The following is a 22861-nucleotide window of genomic DNA, read 5'->3' on the forward strand; positions in this document are numbered from 1 at the left end:
AGGTTGGGTGAGATAATTTCTAATGACAAGTTAATTTGATTTGAAAATATTTTAGCAAATGAAATTCTCTATAGGAAATATTTATAACAGGTTTTTATGATCTTTAGATTACAATTCAGTAGACCTTAGAGGTTTTAAAACCTTTAAGCCTTTCAATACCATAGGAATGTTACTTTCTATTCTTAGTTAACAGACTAAACAGAAATTTAAAGATGTCAAGGTACAGAGTAGTGTATATTTAACATAAATTTTCTACTGTTTTTGCTAATCTTTTCCTTATGTAGTTAACAAAATATAATAGCTAGCTACGTACTTTTTCTTCTGAACCCATCCATAACAACTGTCTTCCCATTCTTTTCATAGTTCCTCATTAAGTTGCTGAAGCTTTATAGCATCTGTCTCTAGTCACAGTTTCTAACAAAGACAGAATAAAAGAACATGGGACTTAGTATTTTCTGTTTCTACAAGTTATTGTTAACAATGTAACTCAATAAGGAAATACTTCTAAAGCACAAAATCAGTTTTAGAGAACATTTATGAGGTGGAAAATGCACTTGTTATCTACCTGATATTGTTTATTACATATATTAGAGTATTGCCTTTGTGTACATAGCATTTTACACAGTCATGTATAGTCTAGGATAAATTCCAAGATACATAACTCCAAGCCAAAGTATACACGCATTTATAAATTTGTAAATATAGCATTACCAGTTTTTCTTTTCTAGGAGTAGTTCCAGTTCATATCCCACTTGCATATGAGGCCTTTCTAGTCTATAGCCTCACCAACATAGTTTTGAAAAAAATTTTTTCCACTCTTACGGTAAAAAAAGATTTCAGCTTGGCTTTTTATGTATATATATTTTATATTATGATGGAAGCTGAGTAATTTTCTTTTGTTTTCTATGAACTGTATATTCATATATTCTAGATATTTTTCAGTTTTAAAGTAGAAATTGTTACTTTATAAAGGAGAAAAGAATTTGAGAAAATCTATTTGATTTATTGTTAACAATATAAAATTGTTTTTAGTTCCTTTTTAATACACATATATGTGATTATCACATGAAGGTTTTTTTTTTCCTTTTTCAAAAATTAAGTTTGGGAGTAATCAGTCCAAACCAGAATTCACAGTGGATCTCAAGGGAGCAACAATTGAGATGGCTTCAAAGGATAAATCCAGCAAAAAGAATGTATTTGAGGTAATACATTTTTTTCTAAGTAAACTGTAGTAACTGGGTGTTCTGTTTTTTTGAACTATTTGGGAAATTGTCTTTCATTGTGACTAGTTAAGGCAAAGTTGGTGATTAAGTTAGATGGTATCATAATTTAAGAAAAGACTGATGTAAAAACTGGCTTTATTTGCATAAGTTGTTTGAACTCATTATTACAAGCCTTTGTTTCACGTATCCTGTCTTTTTCCAGCAATAATAAAAAGGATGTGCTTCCCTTTACTTACCAAACCTAATATTAAAAGATAAAGTAAGGGGAATGTTGATAAGCTGGGAGGCCACGTGTGTGTGTGGAGGCAGAGGACATATGGGATATCTCTATATCTTCCTCTCAGTTTTGCTGGAACCAAAAACTGGTCTAAAAAATAAAGTCTGTTTTAAAAAAACCTTTCCATTTTATCCTTCAAAACCTTCCCCAATAATACATGATCCTGTATTAGTTGCTTATTGCTGCATAAGAGACTATCTCAAAACTTAGTGGTTTAACAAAAGAACAATTTTGTTTGCTCAGTCTGGCCTGGGCTGAGCTGGGCGATTCTTCTTCTAATCTCACTTAGGACTATTCATGAGACTTTAGTCGTCTAGTGGCTTTATTGGAACTGGATGATCTAAGGTGATTTCATGGCTGGTATTGGCTAGTTGTTGGCTAGGCCTCCTTCTCCGCAAGATCTCTCATTCTCAAGGGGGCCACCCAGGGCCGTGTCAGGTGGTGACCTCAGGGTTCCCAGAGGGTGAGGGTGGCACCTGCAGGGCTTCTCAGGGCCTAGATTTGGAAGTCACACATTACTTTCAGAGATTTCATTGGTTAAGACTGTTTAGGAGGTTAGCCAAGTATTGAGTTATGGGGAGAGAGAAGCTGCTGTTGACAGAAGAGCAGCAATGTCTGTCCCATTGCAGAAGGGTGCGGTTACAGACATCCAAGACTGATTTTGTGGACGGCCTTCCATATCCCAGCCTCTTTTTGTAGCCTCATGTCTCAGGCCTTTCCTATTCTCTTGTGTAGACAGATTGATTTAATTGCTGTTTTTCAAAAGCCTAGGTTTTCCCGTCTGTCTGATTTGTACTCTTTATTTTTCTGCCTCTAGTACCAACCCATGCCAATCTCTCCATGCCAAATGCTCCCTTTCTTCCAAGACCCATGACAAGCATCACCATAACAATGAGCCTACTTCTTTATTTATAGTAATAAATAATATTTATTAAAAAATAAATACTTTAAAATAAATATCGAGCTCGCTTCCGCAGCACATATACTAAAATTGGAACAATACAGAGATTAGCATGGCCCCTGGGCAAGGATGACATGCAAATTCATGAAGCATTCCATGTTTAAAAAAATTTTTTTTAAGTTAAAAAATATATATAATAATAATAAGTATTTAAAATAATATTTTAATGTACTTGGGTTATCATTTGTCAATTATTTCCCTCATTAGATGATTACAATTTTTTTTTCTTTTTCCTTTAAGTAGAGAGACTGTGTTTTTCCTTTATATAAGAACCTATAACAGAGCAGAGTATCTTATGTGCAGTGAACATTCAATATTGATTGGCTTGACCAACTCTAAAAAAGTACATGAAAGAAGTCACTGTTTCCTGAATTAGCCTTGTAGTTTCAAAAGGTAAATCCAGAATGAAAACTGTTCCATGGTCAAATAAATTTGGGAGGCAGTGTATATTTTATTCGTATCTTAGAAAATCACAATGCACCCTAGAATATCAAAAGCCTGTTACATCTTGAAGGAGAGAATCTAGTTAGATTTTCTTTAATCCAGTATTTTCCAAGTTAATATTATATAATTTTTTCAATAATTGTTTTTTGAGGTTACCTTTTAAAAACAGTATTTGTGAAACTATGTTTGAGGAATATGTCTTTCAGAATGTTGCTTGGGAAACATTGCCATATCTTCTAGGGAAAAAAAAATTAGTTTTTAATCGGAAAATGGGAGGAGCGGTTTCCACAATGTGTCAATATTATTCCTCAATTAAGTGCAAGAAACTGCAAAACAGAGATTGTGCATAAATTAGTTATTGCCTTCATATAGAATAATACGTAGTATTCTTCAGTTCATGATCTGACACTTAATTTGTAATATTTCTGCCCAAAAGGGGTGTGACATTTATCTATGCCCTTTGTACTAAGCCATTATATTTACTTACTAATTAGGAACTATTGAAAGTCTTTATGTATTCTTTCTTCTGTATTTTTTAGCCAGAGAGACAGAAAAAAATTTCTCAGGTTGTGTAAAAATGTCATAGATTTTATTTCTTTGTTCTAATTTAGAACGTACTGCTTTGATACTTGAACTGATTTTTAAGTGACAAACCATACTAGTTTCAGCGGGTTTTATGGCATTTGTATGATGGTATTTGGGATCCTAAATTATTAGATTTTTATGAGAATTTATTATGAGAAACAACTTTATGTTTTATTCAGTTGATATTGTTTTAAACTAAAAAAGTATTCCATAGCTGTGTAGTACTTTAACCTTACATCATTATTGCATAATATATAACATCATATTATAATCATTGCATCATTATTACGTCATTATTACATAATATATAGCAGCTACTCTTGGTGACTTTAACTTTGAATTAAAGATATTCATGTATTTTGCTGAAAGCACAAACCAACCATACTGTTTTTTTTCTCCCTGCTTTTCTCTAAAGCTGAAAACTCGTCAAGGAACAGAACTGCTAATTCAGTCTGACAATGACACTGTTATTAATGATTGGTTTAAAGTTCTTAGTAGTACAATCAATAATCAGGTATGTCTTTAACTTAGGTAAAATTTTTACTTCAGAGCTGTTTTTGTTTTTTAAATTGCTTATTTTATATCCAGATTGCAATCTATATGTGAAAAGACACTTTATATATGTTTTGACAGAGATGGAAAAAGCAATGGTCAATTTAGCAGCCCCCAGGGGCTGGTGAATGATTTAACATTCTGACTTATGTGATATTTGCTACCAGTGGATTTGAAATAATGTTCACATCAGGCATTGGCTGAAAAGAAATAGTTGAGAAAGAAAGGGTAAATGGTGGTTAGTACATAGTATTTATTCAGTAACTGAGTGTGTGGAAAATAATACTATTTGATTAAAGAGGAGGTCTGAGGTGAACTTGTGAAATGCATGAAGCTGTAGTCTCTTCATTCCCATTTTTTCTTTTCTGGTGAGATTCCCTAGTGTTTCTGCCCCTCCCCTCCAAGCTGTTCAGTATCCTTGTGTTTCTGGTATATATCTTCTTCTTTATGTAAAACAACCAAAGAGATTCCCAAGTTTATATTCTGCAGGTATATTAGTAATCATAGCTCACTGCAGCCATGAACTCCTGGTCTCAAGCAATCCTCCCTTTCGCCTCCCAAGTAACTGGGACTACAGGTGTGTGCCACCATGCCTGGCTTACACTTTTTTATACTCTGTATTCTCCTTTTCACTTTTCACCTATGGGGACATGGCTCTTCATTGAATATCATATTATATTAATGACAGAAATGGAAGGTAATATGGGAAGTAAAAGAGAACTTTACCTCTTTAGCAAATTAGTTATGAAGCTATATATAAATTCTTCCTTTGGAGTTTGTAATATTGTGTGATATTTCTGAATCTTATCGTTTCTTTATCATTTATTCCTGAAATCATGAGGGCAGGCCTTATATCTTCATACCAAGATATGAGTAACCTCCTAAACAGTTTTTTCCTTATTTAATCTCACCTATCACTAATTCATCGTTAATGCCGTTGCCATGTGAAACTTTCTAATGCCAATTTTCTAATCCCCTACTGCGCAGAAAGCTGTGATTCATTAAAATTCAACAGTGTAGGCCCAGTCTATCTTTTCAAATTGTACCTTCTATTTTACCCAATATGGACTTTCAGCTCTAGTCACAGTAATATATTCACTGTCTCTTGAAAGCAAGTATGCTTGCATTCATTTAACAAATATATGAATGCCTTATGCACTGGGGACATAGCAGCACCCAGATACTGCACTTTCCTAGGCTGATGTTATAGTCAAAGACAGATAACAGTTAATATAATGAAATGTGATGAGTATTATGGCAGGGGTGTACAACATTCTATAAAAACACCAATTAAGTTAGGGGTAAACCCTAGTGTATTAGTTACGGAAAGTGGGTTTTTGTTTTGTCTTTTTAATTGAGACCTACAGGCTCAGGGAATAAGCCAAGTGAAGAGAGATGATTTTATGTGTGTGTGTGTGTGTGTGTGTGTGTATGTATTTTAATTTTTTAAATTATTTTTATTTTTTTGAGACAGTCTCTGTCACCCAGGCTAGAGTGCAGTGGCCTGATCTCAGCTTACTGCAACCTTCACCTCCCAGGTTCAAGCCTGCCTCAGCCTCCTAAGCACCTGGGATAACAGGCGCCCACCGCCACACCTGGGTAATTTTTTATATTTTTAGTAGAGACAGGGTTTCACCATGTTGGCCAGGCGGGTTTCGAACTCATGACCTCGAGTGATCTGCCCACCTTGGCCTCCCAAAATGCTGGGATTATAGGCGTGAGCCACTGCACCTGGCCTATAGTTTTGATTAAAAATTTTTAAAATACATACTGTTTCCAAAGTGTCAGAAGATATCAAGGACTAAGTGTGGCAAGATGTGCAAGACCTTTGCAGGGAAAATTACAAATCTTTGTTGAAAAACACTGAAGAAAACCTAATTAAATGAGAAGTATATCCTGTTCATGCATTAAAAGATTCAATAATGCAAAGATATAATTTTCTTCCAAATGATTTATAGATTTGAGATACTTGAATTTAAAATCCCAGTAGTTTCTCTGGTAGAACTTGACAAGCTTATTCTAAAATTTATGTAGAAATGCAGAGCACTAAGAATACCTAAGACAGTCTTGAAAAAGAAAGAAAAAGGACTTGCCGTATCATATATCAAGGCTTTAAAAAGCCATATTAATTAATAAGTGTAGTATCCGTACAGGGATAGGCATACATACCTGTGAAACAGAATAAAGAACCTAGAAACAGACTCACATACTTGTGGACACTTTATGCCAGATAGAGCACTATAGAGGAAGTAAACGGTGCTGGTGCAGCTGGGAACCCAAGAAAAAACTGGAACTCTTCCTTACACCATCTACAAAAATAAATTCCAGGTGGAGTAAAGATCTCCATGTGAAGGCAGAGCAAAGTTTTTTAGCTTTGAGAACTCAATTATTTATTCTGTACAAATGACCTTAGTTAGTTTATAGATGCGCTCAAGAATTTCTTTCTCTTTTTTTTGGAGACAGAGTCTTGCTGTCGCCCAGGCAGGAGTGCAATGGCACGATCTCAGCTCACTGCAACCTCCGCCTCACAAGTTCAAGTGATTCTCCTGCCTCAGCCTCCCAAGTAGTTGGGATTACAGGCACATGCCACCATGCTCAGCTAATTTTTGTATTTTTAGTAGAGGTGGGGTTTCAACATATTGGCCAGGCTGGTCTCAAATTCCTGATCTCAGGTGATCCGACCACCTTGGCCTCCCAAAGTGCTGGGATTACAAGTGTGAGCCACCGGGCCTGGCCGCTCTAGGATTTCTTTCAGTTGACATCCATGTATCTGGAGTATGAGTCTTGTCCTGTTGTTACAGTGTAATACTCTTGTCAGGTCCATGTGTAGAAGTCTTATACTGTAGTCACAGAATGTAGCTCTATTGTGTTTTTCAGCATAGATTATAGCCTCATCTTTTAAGTATTAGTGTCACTAATATGCAGTTGATTAAAATGAGGCAAGATAGCTTTATTATTAGTGTAAACTCGTTATCCTGTGAATTTTCAACAGGAAATGCCATCTAAAGAGAAAAAGGTATTTATCAAATATGTAAGTCGTACATACTGTATACTAATTGGTTCCCTAAAATTGTTTGGAAGAGTCATTTACTAATCATTGTGAGAATTATGCTATTCCAACTGTAGTTATTCTAGAAGTGTAATATGTGTTTGGGAAATATCTAATCAATAGGCAGTAGAAACTGATGAAGGAATTGAGGAGGAGATACCGGATTCACCAGGAATAGAAAAGCATGATAAAGAAAAGGAACAGAAGGATCCTAAAAAACTTCGTTGTAAGTTGTCCTTTCCCTATTTTGCTAAGGATTTGAGCTTATTCTCTTAGCTTTTCAAAGGTTTTAAATATATACATAAAAGCTGAATGGACTGTCCAATGTTACAAAAAAGTTATGCAGTTAACCAGTTGCAGTCTCAGTGTGTCAGTGCTCTTTCTTGTTAACTCATTGCTGTCATTTTTCAGCCTCATAGTATGCATCCTATGGCATCATATTAATTTTAAGATATTGTGCCACTTTCAGAGAAGGAATATAGTGCATTTTTGTTGAGGCCTCTAGGAAAGTGAACTTTATTGATTTAAAAATATATGCTTACTATTTAAGATTCTATATGGAATCTTATACTTTAAGAAGTCAAAAGTCATGGGATATTTACTGTGATTTCCTTCTGGACACCAGGCATCCATCTGTCTCTGGACTAGGTTATATCTGTGCATGTAAACAGATTCAAGCATTCCTATCTTCAGATCTTACTACAGAAAGGAGCATAGCAAAAGCCAGCAGCTTTAAGAAAAGCATTTTCTAATGTTGGCCTCTTGTGAATTACATTGCTTAATTAGGCCATTAGCCGTGACTTGGTACTTTGTTCAGTCTATTTTAACAAATCCACATGTTTAACTGAGAACTTTTTGGCCTTCATATTAACTGAATGATTAGAAAATCAGTTCTGTTTTTCTGTATTTCTAATGAAGTTTCGGCCTGTTACTGACATTGTCAACATGTAGCAATTTAACATAAAAATGTGATTATTTTTTATTCTATATTATAGATTCTTTGTGCTTTCGACTTTCCCCAAATAGAATTATTTTCAAGAAATATACCTTTTGAATTTTTGTCACTATAATCAAAAAAGAAATTAGAACTAAAGGCAATGAAAGACATTTTCCAGGTGGTTCCATTCTTAGCTCAGAGTACAAATAATTACAATGAAAGTTAGCTTAAAGTACAAGTATAATAGTTATGATGGTTATATGTCTGTATTTATATCTCTCTATATATCTTATGTGTATCTCCAGTTTTCTTGTTCAGTAAAAATAGGGATTTTTTTGTTATGTGTTTTATGTATTTTTACTTTTTAGTGGTCATTTTACCTTCTTAAACTGATGTAGACTCAATAAAGATAAGTAGTTAATCATTTATGAAATAATACGTTAGCGTAAATTTGGGATATCTTGGCAGATATACCATAGAAGGTACAGTTGTCATGTTTTTAGTGATAAAAATGAAATGTTTGTTTGGTGTATAACTTTGAAATGGGGTCTGTGTTAATGTAATTCTTCACATCTTATCCTTAAACCACATTAAGCTAAAGTAACTGAACTGTACTATGATCTTGACATATGAGGTTAATTTGTTTCTGCATGCTAGCTGGAAAAACTTTTGTCAAAAAAACTTTATTTTTACAAATGCTTATTACCTGTCTTTTTGTGTTAAGCCTTGAAAGTATCTACAATAGATTCTTCAGAACAGAAAAAAACCAAGAAAAACTTAAAGAAGTTTCTCACACGACGCCCCACTTTGCAAGCTGTTCGTGAAAAAGGTTATATTAAAGGTTGGTAGGAGAAGTATTGTTGATAATAATGAATGTTGGTCTACATCAGAAATAAGATGTTTCAAATTAAAAACAAATCTTTTCAAACAGTAAGAATGTTATTTATTCAAGTATTCAAATGCAATGATTAAAAGACATTTAAGTAATTAAAATAGATTTTTTTTAAAGTTTATTGTAACTAAAGCATTGGACAGACATAATAAACTAAACTTTTAGAAAGCCCATTTCAGAGGGACTATGTGGATGCGATTGGTGGCAGATTTTTAGAAACTGACAATGGAAAATTTAGTTTTGAGATGTAAAGATCACAAGAAATAGGAAATTCAACTATTACTAACAGTAGAAAGAAGAAAAATGAACAAATTTTTACCTTTGGTTGTCATTTAAGGTCATTTAAAAATTAGCATAAGGTGGTTTTTGTTTTTCTGATTTATATACTTATTTATAAGCACCATAATAGACTAACAGAATCTTTTTTTTGTAGAAAAATACTCTTTAAAAATTACATTATTTGTGTATGCTTTTAGTTCTTACAAGCATGTTTAATTGCAGAGGTAAACTTTTCTAATATGTGACTTAAAACAATGGCATTTATTCATAAAAATAAAGGTAAAAATAATAGTCTATAATATATATGTCTGTCTCTGATTATTATGAAGTTTCTTATAAAAACCATCTATTTGTGAAGCACCTGCATTAAAATACACAAACAAGTTTATTAAGAAGGTATTTAAGGCCAGGTGCAGTGGCTCACATCTATAATACCCCCACTTTGGGAAGCAGAAAGATTGTTTGAGTCCAGGAACTCAAGACCAGACTGGGTAACATAGGGAGTCCCGCTCTCTACAAAAAATTAGTTGGGTGTGGTGACACATACCTATAGTCCTAGCTACTTGGAAGGCTGTGTGGGAGGATCACTTGAACACAGAAATTAGAGGCTGCAGTGCAACCATGATTGCACCACTGTACTCCAGCCTGGCTGATAGAGCAAGACTTTGTCTAAAAAAAGGGATTAAAACTTCTAGGAAGATAGCTAATTAAGTAATTCAAATTAACAACTTCAAGAGTTATAGATCACAGGTATTCTCAAAGCATATGAATTTGCATGATGAGTTTAGAGTTTTGAAAAAACAAAAAAGGCCTGGCAAATAAATGAATGAAAACTGCTAATTTGTTCACCATGCCTTTTGCCTGAGAAATATAAACTGTTGTCACTTTATAGCCTTACTCATCACTTCAAATTGTTTGTTTTCCTGAACATTTACTGCTAATATGGAATTTAAAAACTGTCAGGTTGAAAGATTCATAGAAGAGTCTTTGAAATACATTTTGTGAAATCACATATTGGTATATGATGAGTGGTTAGATGCTTATTTTAATAGTTTTAAAAGTAATTGAGTATTTACTGAGTGCTAGGCATGAGCCTAGGTGTTATGAATACCTGTTGGTGTTCAGGAACTACATGGTCCTTCCCCTCATGAAACTTATGCTCAAGTGGGAGGTAGACAAGATAATGTGAAATAGTGACAAATGCTATGAATCTAACATAGTAATAAACTAGGATGTGACTAGAACTGGTTTCTCTTAGGTAAGGATGGTCAGAGGGGTTATTTAAGGATGTGACTTTTAGCTGAGACCTAGAGTGAAGAAGGAGCCAAGTTGGGTGGAAAATTGCTTTCTGCAGAAGCAATAGAAAGTACAAGCTTCTCAGGCAAGAGTGAGTGAGGGTCTTTATGAAGTTTAAAAACAAATTGTTTGATGTGAAATTGAAGAAGTAGGCAAAATGCATATTCCATAAGGCATAGGGCCCTCTTAAACAATATCTGGTTACACGGGATGTTTCTGTTGCACTCTGAATGGTTAGCCATTTCATGAACTGAATTTCAGCAAAATGATTGACTTTTTAAAAATAAATCTTTTTCAGATCAGGTATTTGGATCCAATCTTGCTAATCTGTGTCAGAGAGAGAATGGCACAGTACCAAAGTTTGTGAAGTTATGTATTGAACACGTCGAAGAACATGGTAAGAGAAGGATTTTGATTTTTTTTATTAAGCAAACCAACTTCTTGTTTTGCCATCAAAATTCCTAGAATTTTGATGATTTTGAGTGATGCAACCAAAATTTCCTTATAGTCCTAAGATGTTAAGAAAATCATTTTGTTTGCAAAACACTTACATGTTTACCACTGTTTCAAATTAAGACCTCTCCAGGCATCTGTTGAATGTTTGGTACTCACAGTTAAGTATATGGTGTTCTTTGAAGCTATTTCATTTAAGCATTTGCTTAAAATGAGGAAGATACTGATTGTGAAATCGAGTTTATTTTTAAGAAATAATTTGACACTGTATAAGATCTGAGAAGATTGTGTTTACTTACTAAGTTTCTTCTGTTCTAAAAATCAGATGACATTATAAACTGTTAAATCAACCACAGTTGTCTCATGAGATAAATATTTTTTATGTCGTTTTCTGTAAAATATGACAAACTAATTTCTGTTAATTTAAACATAGCTATACTATTTATACTAGTTTCATATAAATTAGCAGTATATTGATTGTAATAGCATTAACTTATATTTGTATATCATGAAAAACATTTTGTACAATTAAAACACGCAATTTAATTTGTAATTTCTGCCAGTTACAGATCTCTTGTCTCATTGACTCTTCTTGTCAGAATGACAATAAGAGATACCACACTATGGTCTTTATTTGAAGCTAAATGAGTAGTACATTTGATAATGTGCTTTAGTAAATTTGTACACCATTATCATTTAATGAATACCTGGAATTTCGGGGCTTAATTGTATGAATTTCAGATGATTCTGTTCCACATATAAAAGAAAATAATAAATTATGGCAAATTACTTTTGTTTTTATAGAACCATTAGTTTAGTTGTTAGCTTACATTGTTTACTTATTACAAGCACTTAATATGACAGACACTTTCAATAAACTTTTTACAATATGTGCGTTTGTATTATAAAATGGTGTGCAAAATATGCATGGGCTGATTTTATCTACTGGCTTCCTTTACTTTTTGAATTATCCCTAGTTGTTTGCAGAAATTTATTTGAAATTGTTGGTGTTTTAAGATTAATGAAACAATTTCCTTGAGCTGATTCACACGCTACATGATGGGCAGAGTAGAATTACTGCTGTTTATTAAAAAGAATTCAGAGTGAATCTCCATCTCTCTTCCTTGCCAAGCATCTACCAGAAGTCATTTAAAGAAAAAGAAAAAGAATATTTGTCCATTTGATTTTAGGTTAATGCTAATGAGTAAGAATTCTGACACATGCAGACATGTTCAGAAGAAGTAAACAGGTAGTTTAAACACACATACAATAATTGTTATTGTCTCTTAGGTTTGGATGTTGATGGGATATACAGAGTAAGTGGCAACCTCGCAGTGATCCAGAAACTTCGGTTTGCAGTCAATCATGGTAAGATTATATTCCCTGTTGTTACTCAGATTCATAACTTTTTGAACTGGCTTAAAGTAATTTTTTACAATGTCCAATTCCTGCTGTCTTTCAGATGAGAAATTGGACTTGAACGACAGTAAATGGGAAGATATTCATGTCATTACTGGAGCACTCAAAATGTTTTTTCGAGAATTACCAGAACCTCTTTTTACATTTAATCATTTTAATGATTTTGTTAATGCAATTAGTAAGTATGTAATTCTATTCAGTTTTTTCTACATATTGAAAATTCCTTGCACAGATTAAGCTACCCTGTTTTTTGATCGATCTTAAAGCAAATATTTTCAACATTGTTTTACTGTGAACATTTTAAATGTGACCACCAGATGTCACTGTGTATTACCAAATATCAGCTTCCAAACTGTGTCATTGCTTTCAGTTTCATAAGAATTTGCTGTAAAATATCTGGTTATTATCTTTTTTCAGAGCAAGAACCAAGACAGCGAGTCACTGCTGTTAAGGACCTAATCAGACAGTTGCCAAAGCCAAACCAAGATACAATGCAGATTCTTTTCCGACATCTCAGAAGGTAGGAGGACTGCCCAGTCATGGGATGTGGTATAGCACAAGGGGAAGCAGGGACGCCTGCGGGGCCAGGGTCACTCAGATCCAGGTTTGGATCCCAGCTATGCTACTTGCTGTCTTTGTAACTTGAAAAAGGTACTCAACTCCTTTTAGTATCAGTCCATCATGGGTACAATGATTTGTTATGAAGAATGCAATAAAGTAGATATTATATGTGAAGTATTTATGTAATGCTTAGCACATAGTAGGTGCTCAGGAATTGTTGCTAAAGTTAATATGAAGATGAGATTGGATATTAATTGAGGTGTATTATGTTATCCTATAATAAAGCCATCATGGTTCTGGGCTACTACATAGCTGCTTTAATAACTGAGTTATTTCATCTGATAGAAAGTACACTGGAATACGAAAACAAAAATTCCTAGCTAGAGAGATTTTTTTTTAAAGAAGTAACATAAAATGAGTAAAATGGAAGTTTAATCTCCACACCCTAATAAGATTTTTTTCCCATCAGCTTAATGGGGCAGTCATTGTTACCTGAATTATACTTAAATGTTCTATTTTCAAAACTAAGCTAAAATATCACACATTTAAAAGTTTGTTAGAGTATGCTTAATTACAATGTTCAGCTGTGTTTATCAAAAAGAAAGCTTTGCATGGCATTTAGACAGAATTCTACTTGGTTAAATAGTTTATGCGTCACTTTAGGAAAATGACCATTACTTCTCTTTTTAAAATGCAAACTGTTAGGTATCTAATACCATTTGAAGAATTTTCCCTGTCTTTTATTTTCTCTTTTAACAACTTCTTTTTTTCCCTTCAGAGTTATAGAAAATGGAGAGAAAAATCGAATGACCTATCAGAGTATAGCAATTGTTTTTGGTCCCACTCTGTTAAAGCCAGAAAAAGAGACTGGTAATATAGCAGTTCATACTGTGTACCAAAATCAGATTGTAGAATTAATTCTTCTGGAGCTAAGTTCCATCTTCGGACGTTGATTCTTATGAAGACAACCTGTGGAATAGAAGCTGGATTCCATCAGATTTCAAATGTTTATACACAAACGTATTTTATTTTTTGGACCAAGCAGTGACTCTTTGATTTTGCACTTTTTTTTTTGAGGGATCAGAAGGGAAGGGGAGAGTCAAGATGTGTGTTAGGCCCTCAGATTTGCTGCTTTGTTGCAAGTTGATAGAGCTACGTGTAATTATGAATTCATTTTATCCTGAATGTTTGCGTTTCATACTCAGAATTTCAGTAAAAATCAAAACTTAAAATTCTAACCAGTCATATACACTGGATAATTTGGTAGGAAAACTATATTTTTTTCCCTGAAATTGGATAATGTAGACTTTCTTCTCAAGATCTGTAGATGGATCACTTGATAGAACAATACTTACTATCAGTTATTTTGGAAACGCTCTTGGGCATTTTAAACAAAATGAAATATATCCATTTTGAAACCTGTGTATTTCTGTTTCAGGGTTTCTGCATGCAGTGGCAGTCTAAGTGCTAAAATTCATTATAAACCCAAAATAACCCCTTGATGAAGGCTTGCTGTCTTTTGCTGTGTTACACAGCATCCTTACTGGATATCTTAGTTGCTTGTTTGGGCAGTACACTAATATTACTTAAAACACTGTGATATACTGGAGTTTTAGTTAGCTTAAGTCACTTCAGGGCATTTTTAGGGCTGTCTTGCTATACTGAATTGTAGCTAACAATCCTAATTATACCTAGTGCCATACTGAGTTCTTGGTATGACCCTGTGGAAACAGACATTATTTTATGTAAATATAGGCTAAAGACTTAATATCCTTTAGCTTGTGTATATAATTGTGTTGTATAGTCTCAGAGTACATTCTAACCCTACATTTCTAATCATGATATTGGTAATCTTTTCTGTGAATATTAGTTTTCCTTCAGAAATAGGCCATTATTTGGGAAAGTTAACTGTGTGCACTTTTAGGTATTAATTACATTTACAGGCAAATCACTGTAATGAGAATGGTACTGGAAAAATACTGAATAGACTTGCTAAATGGCACATGCACTACAAGAAGAACCTTTTAGGTTATTTAATATGTACAGAAAACAAAGAAAAAATTTATTACAGAACTCTAATTCCAGTATGAATAGTGGAAACCCATCTGTAAATTAGATGGTTGTTGGGTGGAAAATGACTTTGCTAAATTCAAGAATTTCTTTTTACCTACTAATGTAGATTGATTTGTATAATAAAACACAGGGTTTGGAAGGTTTTGTTACAGGGAGCATGGTCTGTTGAAGATTTTTAAAATGTATTTTTCTAGATTAACTGCTGTAAATGAAATGTCTAATAAAACTATAAGAGGTTTAGAGATTTTTCCATTGGAAATGTGCATTTTGGTTTTTAATTTTTTTGTTTTTTCATTCACTGGCATACTCTTTTACCTCATTTTAAAAAATCAACTGAATCCAATATTCCCTGTGGCAAATACATGTTCCTCATTTCATACCTTTTCTCCTCTCTTCCATGCCAACATTTCTCTGTCCTCACATACGCTTTTTATTTCTGTGTTTGAAAGTGAGTGATTTGTGTGTGACTAGGATTTTTTTTTCTTAGGAATGCATTTATAATTTACAGATTGCCTTCCTTGGGAATAAGTATGTTTTTGTATGATCTGTCTATAAACCTCTCACCTGAATTTTGTGGTAGAAATCCTGTATTTGTTGTTGTGTGTTAAATTGATAACAAACCAAACTACTTGATAGCTAAAGCAGATGGTTTTGGGTGGGGAGAAAAAGCCCTAAATCAGAATGTTTATATTTGCCTAAAGATGTCCTTAATAACACAGTGTGCTTTAGATCTTGCTTATATAGTGATTGTATACCAGGAAAACAATTAGACTCAAATCAGTGATGTTCTTGCTCTTGGTGTTCATGAACATATATCAAAGATTAAAATTGTCCCGTGTTTCTTGTGTCAAGGTACGTGTGTGTGTGTGTGTCTCTGTGTGTGTGTGAAGTCTTAAATGTTTTGTCTGCAGTTAATCAGTTTATTGTAATATTGTATGTACAGTGAGATTAATGTCTTGTGTTTTCATCCTTTGTGAATTAAAAGTTCTCACTTGTTTTTGTAATAACAAAACCAGTAATATTTTCCTGTCTTCACAGCTTGGTTTTATAGTAGAAAATATATTAAAAGCTGAAATAAATTATCAGTGGAATTTTATTTGTTAGTAAGTCTTTCTTCAGAATGTCATTGAAAAAGGTAGTTGGAGATTTAGAAAAGAAAGTATATTCAAATACACTGTTGCATTCTAACGAGAAGAAAAATACTTATTTAAATTTTACAGAAATAAGAAATTTTACCTTTTGCTCTAGAGAAAGTAAGTTAATTATTAAATATCTCAAAAAAAGATGTTCATATTTTAGATAGAGATAAATCTTTAAATTGTTTTTTCCTTATGTGAAAAGCACAAATGAAATAATTTAGTGAAACTTTGGGTTTAGTGGTAGATGGGTTGTATGTGTGTTTATACATATATACACAAACATGTTTGTGCTGCGTGTGTGTGTGTGCACACCATTGCTTACATACAAGTGAAAACTCACCAATAATAATGGCAGCTACATGGAGACCTTTTTACTATTTCAGTTTCATTCCATGCTTCTTTGCAAGCCTACAATATTGGATATTAAGATAGCAGTGAAGGGAAAATAGTTATTCCATAATTGTGCCAAGAGATTTTTTCCAGCTCATGGGAGAGGCTTCTAATTAAATACTTAAACATGTAGTTTCCCATGACTTGAATTCCTCAAAGATCTTTAGACATTTTTAAATAAATACACAGAGGAGTCCACAACATGTCTTTTTAGTAAAGAAGAAAATAAAAATAGTCAAGTGGGTGTCACATTCTCACTAGTCTAATAAAAATCAAATGTTCAAATATTTCATCTCTATAGAGAATGGAAAATGGGTAGAAAATAAGATTTTATGGTGTTTACTATTCTCCCTGAACTCCAGCCATCAGCTCTAATGATCTTCTTTTATAGAAAGCACTTCTCTAGTGTAAGACTACAGAAGGTGTTTAATAGAGCCTTTAGCCTGCGTGTTGCAGTCTTGGAGGCGGAGCATAGTTTTTGTTCTTATTTTTTTTAAACGGTATTCTAGTGCAGCTAACATAGTACTATTAATTGCAACTTTAGTTTGATACAAACAAAAAAATCAAATGGTTGCAAAACAAAATCAGCTGTCTTATAATGATGGTGTATTCGAATCTATTGGAAATTCACAGGCTGTATCCTAAGGCTGGTCAGAGTCAGACTTAGTATTCTAGAGAAGGGGGAGGTACCGAATGCCTAATGAGACATCTGTAACTACCAAAGACAAGGGAGTTCTCCTGAAGAATCTCAATTAGTCTGCTCAACTGAAGTTTTGTGGTCCAGTGGTGGCTGCAAGTATATTCAGCTGGATTGAGCTTTCACAAATTAGCCTTATGTGAATATAGCACTTAAATGAACTCTTTCATTTCCTTCATTGCTTCCCTTCTCCCACAGGAAAAAAAAAAAGGAAAGAAAGAAAGCACTTTTACAGTGTTCTCATAAACAGAGCACTTGGAGAACAAGGTAACTGTTTAACAAATTACTACAATGCGTATTTACAATACGTGTTTTTTTCTCATCGACCCTCCCCTCCCTTTATTTTATGTCCTCTCTTTTAATGTTTTCAGAAAAGCAGTCTTTGGTACGTATTTTAAATTATTAATGCTGGTAGCCAGAGCTTTCAGGTAGTTCTGATAGTTGTGGCTTATACTGCAAGTAGCTTTGAAACTTGTAATACTGCCATAAATTTTATAATGATGAAATCCATGGTGACAAGAGAATGACAAATGATGCTGTAGAGGGCTTTATAAACAGGGCATTTGCAGAGGTAGAAATTCAGCACAGACTTCAAGGCCACCTTTTCCTCCTGGGCATTTTGAGAGGTTGTTTATATAGTCACATGACCATTAACGATGAGGATATATTCTGAGAAATGTATTGGTATATTAGAACATCATCAGCTATATGGTGTAGACTATTACTCCTAGGTTGCAAATCTGTACAGCAGGTGACTACTGAATAATGTAGGCGATTGGAACACAGTGGTAAGTATTTTTGTATCGAAACATATCTAAACAGAAAAGTTACAGTAAAAATATAGTACTATAATCTTATGGGATGACCATTGTTTAGTAAATGCACTCTGTCATTGACTAGAACATCATTATGTAGTACATGACTGTATTTAGGTAAGAAAAATGGAAATCTTACATCCAAAGTAATATTCTTATGATTGATAAAGCAGGAAAGGACCTGTAAGGACCCTCACATGTTCACAGTTTATTGTTTTATAGATGAAATAACAGGCCCAGATTGATATGAATGCCAAAAGTCATATGCTTAGTGACACAGAATGATAAGCCTAAGGCTGAAGAGAAGTAATATTTTGAGTAGCTATTTATTTCCAAAGTTTGTGATAAAATTAAAGCATATTCTGGCATGTTCAATAATATTTGAGGAGCAAACAAGTAACTTGCTTTCTGTTTCACACTAAGCTAGTTGTTATCCTTGTGGCATATTGAAACATATTTTCCAACATCTGTTTTGAATACAGAAGCAGCAGAGGGTAATGTAAGGTTTGTTTTTGCCAAGTTTAAAATGAAGAAACTGAGGCTAGCACAAGAAGATTTAATGCGAAGGGTTTATTTAGGCTCCCAGGTGAGGTTCTGCGGTCTGACAGGAGGGGCCGGAGAAGTCACACGGACTCCTCTCAGGCATGGGGTTTTATAGGGAGTGAAGAAGCTCGATTGGTTGTGGGAGAGCAGGATGTGGGCAAAGCAGGACTATTATTGGGTAGGGTTACAAGCCTTTGTTTGAAGGCCAGGCTGTGCGAGAAGGGGAGAAGGGAACATGCCTGAGTATGTCCGAGCTTGTCTGAGCATGTCCGAGCTTTCGGATAAAAGAAGGGGCGGAGGGGGATGGGGGGGAGGTGTGCGTCCAAGCTCCCGGCGAGGCAATCGGCCTTACAGGTAGGTACTGCTTTTACTGGTGTCTCCTTATTCTGGTTCCACAGGAAGTAAGCTAACATCCCTCTCTGTCCCCTGGCAAATAATCGGAGTTCAGTGATTCTATTTCTATCCACTGACATTCCTGGATAGGCCATTGTGTATATTCATCTCTTTTTAATAGGGACTTCTGCTTTCACTTATGTTCTAGAATGATGCTATCCAATTGCTGTAGCCACCAGCTATATGTGGCATTTAAAAAAAAATTGTGGCAAAATATGCATAACATAAAATGGTAACCATCAAAATCATTTTTAAGTATACAATTCAGTTGTATGAAATACATTTATATTGTTAGGCAGCCATCGTCACCATCCAGCTCTGGAACTTTTTTCATCTTGCAAAACTGAAACTGTATATCCACTAAACAATCAATCTCCATTTCCCCAGCCTCTAAGAAAACCACCGTTCTTCTCTCTCTGTGATTTTAACTACCTCATATTAGTGGAGTCATGCAATATTTGCCTTTTTGTGACTGGCTTATTGCACTTAGCATAATGTCCTCAGGGTTCATTTATGTTGTAGCATACTGCAGAATTTCCTTTTTAAGGCTTAATAATGTCCTGCTGTGTGTATATACCACATTTTGCTTATCTGTTAATTCATCAATGAACAATGGGTTGCTTCCATGTTTGAGCTATTGTGAATAATTCTATGAACATGGATGTACAGATATCTTAGAGACTCACTGGATTTGGTAGTAATTTTTCGGATATGACACTAAAGGCAGGACAACAAAAGAAAAAGACAAATTGGACTTCATAAAATTAAAAAAAGTTTGTGCATTGAAAGACATCAATAGAATAAGCAACAGGAGAAAATATTTGCAAATTGTATATATAATAAAGGATTGGTATCCTTGATATAGAGAGAACTCCAAAAATTCAACAACAGTGAGAAACCTGATTCAAAAATGGGCAAAGGACTTGAATAGCCATTTCTCCAAAGAAGATACACAAATGGCCAATAAGGACATGAAAAGATGCTCATCATCACTAATTTATTAGAGAAATGCATATCAAAACTGAGATATCACCTTACACCCATCAGGATGGCTTCTATCAAGAAAACAGAAAAGAAGTGTTTGCAAGGATGTTGAGAAATTGGAATCCTTTTCCACAGTCGATGGGTGGGAATATAAAATGGTACAGCCACTGTGGAAAATAGTATGACAATTCCTCAAAAAATTTAGAATTAACACACGATACAGCCATTCCACTTCTAGGAATTTTAAATAAGTTGTAAGTAAATTTAAACATCCAAAAGTTTAAATTTACTTAAAATTGTATAGTACTTAAAAATTTACTCTATCACAATAGCTACATTTCAAATGGTCAGTAGGGACTTGGAGTTAATGGCCGCCATATTGAACAGTGCAGCTATAGAACAGTTTCATCAACAGAAATTTCTACTGGATAGTGCTATTCTAGAAGGTTGGGTTGTGGGGAATAAGCAATTGCAGAATGCATATTTTGCAAAATTCTTTTAAAAATACGTGATATATAGCATGTAATATTTCATACATCTCCCTCATGCTTGTCTCTTAAGTACATGACACTAGGAAAGTCCACCAGCTCCAAGTGGCCAAGGATGGCTTTTAATGGTGCCTAATAAAAATTTGTAAACTTTCTTAAAACATGGGTTTTTTTTTATTATTATTATTTAGCTCATCAGCTATTGTTAGCATTATTGAATTTTATGTATGTCCCAAGACAGTTCTTCCAATGTAGCCTAGGGAAGCCAAAAGATGGGACATCCTGCTCTAAAGCCACAGTAATTTAATATTAATATAAAGATATAGACAGAACAACTGAACATAATAAAGGCCAGAAAAACATCTACACACATTACTAATTGTCTAAAGATATTACTGATTTTCAGTAATGAAAGTCAACTACTGACATATATTGACCTGTATGAATCTCAAACTTTAATGTTGAATCAAAGACTCAGACAGAGGTTATACATTCCATTTCAAAATTTCAAAAGCAGCAATCAAGACCAGTGTCAGAAGGCAGCACAGTGATTACTTCTGAATACTGCTAGAAGGTAAACTCAGATAACCAGGAGATTAATGAGAAAAACCATCAAAAATGGCAGTACGCATTGAATCTAATTACCTATAGGAGGCCAAGACTAATACAGGGATTTGAAAATTGGATGTTGGGGTTGTAAACCTTGACAATAGAATAGATACGTAACTATATATAGAGAGAAAGGGGAAACATTTTGAATTCCTATAATTTTGCTGATTTCCTCACATTTTATAGGCAAAAGCTGCCATTTAACATTGATAAAGTTAAATAGCTATAAGTATGTTCAAAGTGTAAAGATATAATGAGGTAATCAAAACTGTGCAGTAGAGGAGAAAAAGGTAAAAAAAGATACTCATTACTGCTCACAGGAGTCAAACATAATTTAATGAAATAAGAGTATTCAAGGTATATGAAGTTAAAAGACGAAATACTAGAATCAAAACACAAACGTTCCAAATTATCTGAAGAAATACAGAAACAGCAAAGAAAACATTGACCATACAGTAGACAGAGCAAAGAAAGCACCAACCACATCATAAAGCATAAAACCAAAAAGAATGTACAAGAAAGAAAACAATCATCAAATAAGAAGATAGAACCAAGATCAAACTTACCTGCCACGTGAATAAGTGTAAATAAATGGGCTATGTTCACCTGCTAAAAGACTCAAAAGCCTCTCCAACAGTGTAATGCTTTAAAGACACAATGAAAACAAACGATTCAGAAAGTTCGAAAATGATGGTAAAATGTATACCAGATGTATGCAAGCAAAAATACTAGGATGTGATCTTAAAGTCAGATAATTTTGAATTTAGAACAAAATCATTAAAAAGAAACAGACATTTAAAATAGCAAGGAGTATCATGATAAAGTTATGAATGACGGGCCAGGTGTGGTGGCTTACATCTATAATCCCAGCATTTTGGGAGGCCTAGGCAGGCAGACCACCTGAGGTCAGGAATTTGAGTCTAGCCTGGCCAACATGGCAAAACCCCATCTCTACTAAAACTACAAAAATTAGTCGGGCATTGGTGGTGCACGCCTGTAGTCCCAGCTACTTGGGAGGCTGAGGTATGAGAATCGCTTGAACCTGGGAGGTGGAGGTTGCAGTGAGCCAAGATTGTGCCACTATACTCCAAACTGGGTGACAGAGTGAGAGTCTGTCTCAAAAAAAAAAAAAAAAAAGTTATGAATAACTGTGCACCAGATAGCAGAGCATCAGCATTTACAGAGAAGCTATAGGGGAAATGAAAAAATACAGAAAATACAGCAGCTCAATTATTTAATTTATGTGTTTTAGTTTGTTAAACATCAAGAGGATCAAAATTAAGACTAAAAACGACCTAAATATGATAATTGATAAGGCAGAAATATGTGTGTGTATCTCTGAAGATAAAACTCATTCTTTTTTAAGTGACAATGAAGCATTCATAAAATTTTTACATAAGGCCTCAAAGAAGACTTGAGTGAATTCTCAATAGTAGAGAATATAGATATTCTTTGATCACAGTGCACTAAAGTACAAAGCAGAAAACAAATCAGAAACAAAAATTCTGCTACTTTGATGTTAAAAACCTCTCAACTTTTGAGTCAAAAAGGAAAATTTGGCGGGGGACGGTGGCTCACACCTGTAATCCTAGCACTTTGGGAGGTGAGGAGAGAGGATCACAAGAGCCCAGGAGTTCAAGACCAGCCTGGACAACATGGTGAGATATCGTTTCTGCAAGAATTTTAAAAATGAGCCAGAAGTGGTGGCGTGCACTAGAGTAGTCCCAGTTACTCCAGAGGCTGAGGCAGGAGGATCACTTTAATCCAGGAATTTGAGGCTGCAGTGAGCTATGATCACACCA

At 34.2% G+C, this 22861-nt stretch overlaps 1 protein-coding gene and 1 non-coding gene across 9 annotated transcripts in view; both read left to right on the forward strand.

Moving 5' to 3' along the window:
• The window catches only part of ARHGAP12 (Rho GTPase activating protein 12), a 123767-nt gene extending 107670 nt beyond the window's left edge, over window positions 1-16097 (forward strand). For all 8 annotated transcript variants that reach the window (XM_064368487.1, XM_064368489.1, XM_064368490.1 and 5 more), the window contains 9 exons: window positions 1101-1202; window positions 3906-4004; window positions 7215-7317; window positions 8753-8869; window positions 10794-10892; window positions 12239-12316; window positions 12411-12545; window positions 12785-12887; window positions 13707-16097. In XM_064368487.1, the coding sequence (XP_064224557.1) occupies window positions 1101-1202; window positions 3906-4004; window positions 7215-7317; window positions 8753-8869; window positions 10794-10892; window positions 12239-12316; window positions 12411-12545; window positions 12785-12887; window positions 13707-13881 (1011 nt within the window). In that variant the 3' untranslated portion in view covers window positions 13882-16097. The remainder of the gene's footprint in view (window positions 1-1100; window positions 1203-3905; window positions 4005-7214; window positions 7318-8752; window positions 8870-10793; window positions 10893-12238; window positions 12317-12410; window positions 12546-12784; window positions 12888-13706) is intronic.
• On the forward strand, window positions 2462-2565 carry LOC135271416 (U6 spliceosomal RNA). The gene has a single exon (XR_010339561.1). It is a non-coding gene; the product is annotated as a U6 spliceosomal RNA (small nuclear RNA).
• Window positions 16098-22861: the final 6764 nt, after the last annotated feature.

Source organism: Aotus nancymaae, unplaced genomic scaffold (genome assembly GCF_030222135.1).
Source record: "Aotus nancymaae isolate 86718 unplaced genomic scaffold, 86718_ANA_hifiasm-v0.15.2.pri h1tg000077l, whole genome shotgun sequence".
Taxonomy (NCBI): Eukaryota; Metazoa; Chordata; class Mammalia; order Primates; family Aotidae; genus Aotus; species Aotus nancymaae.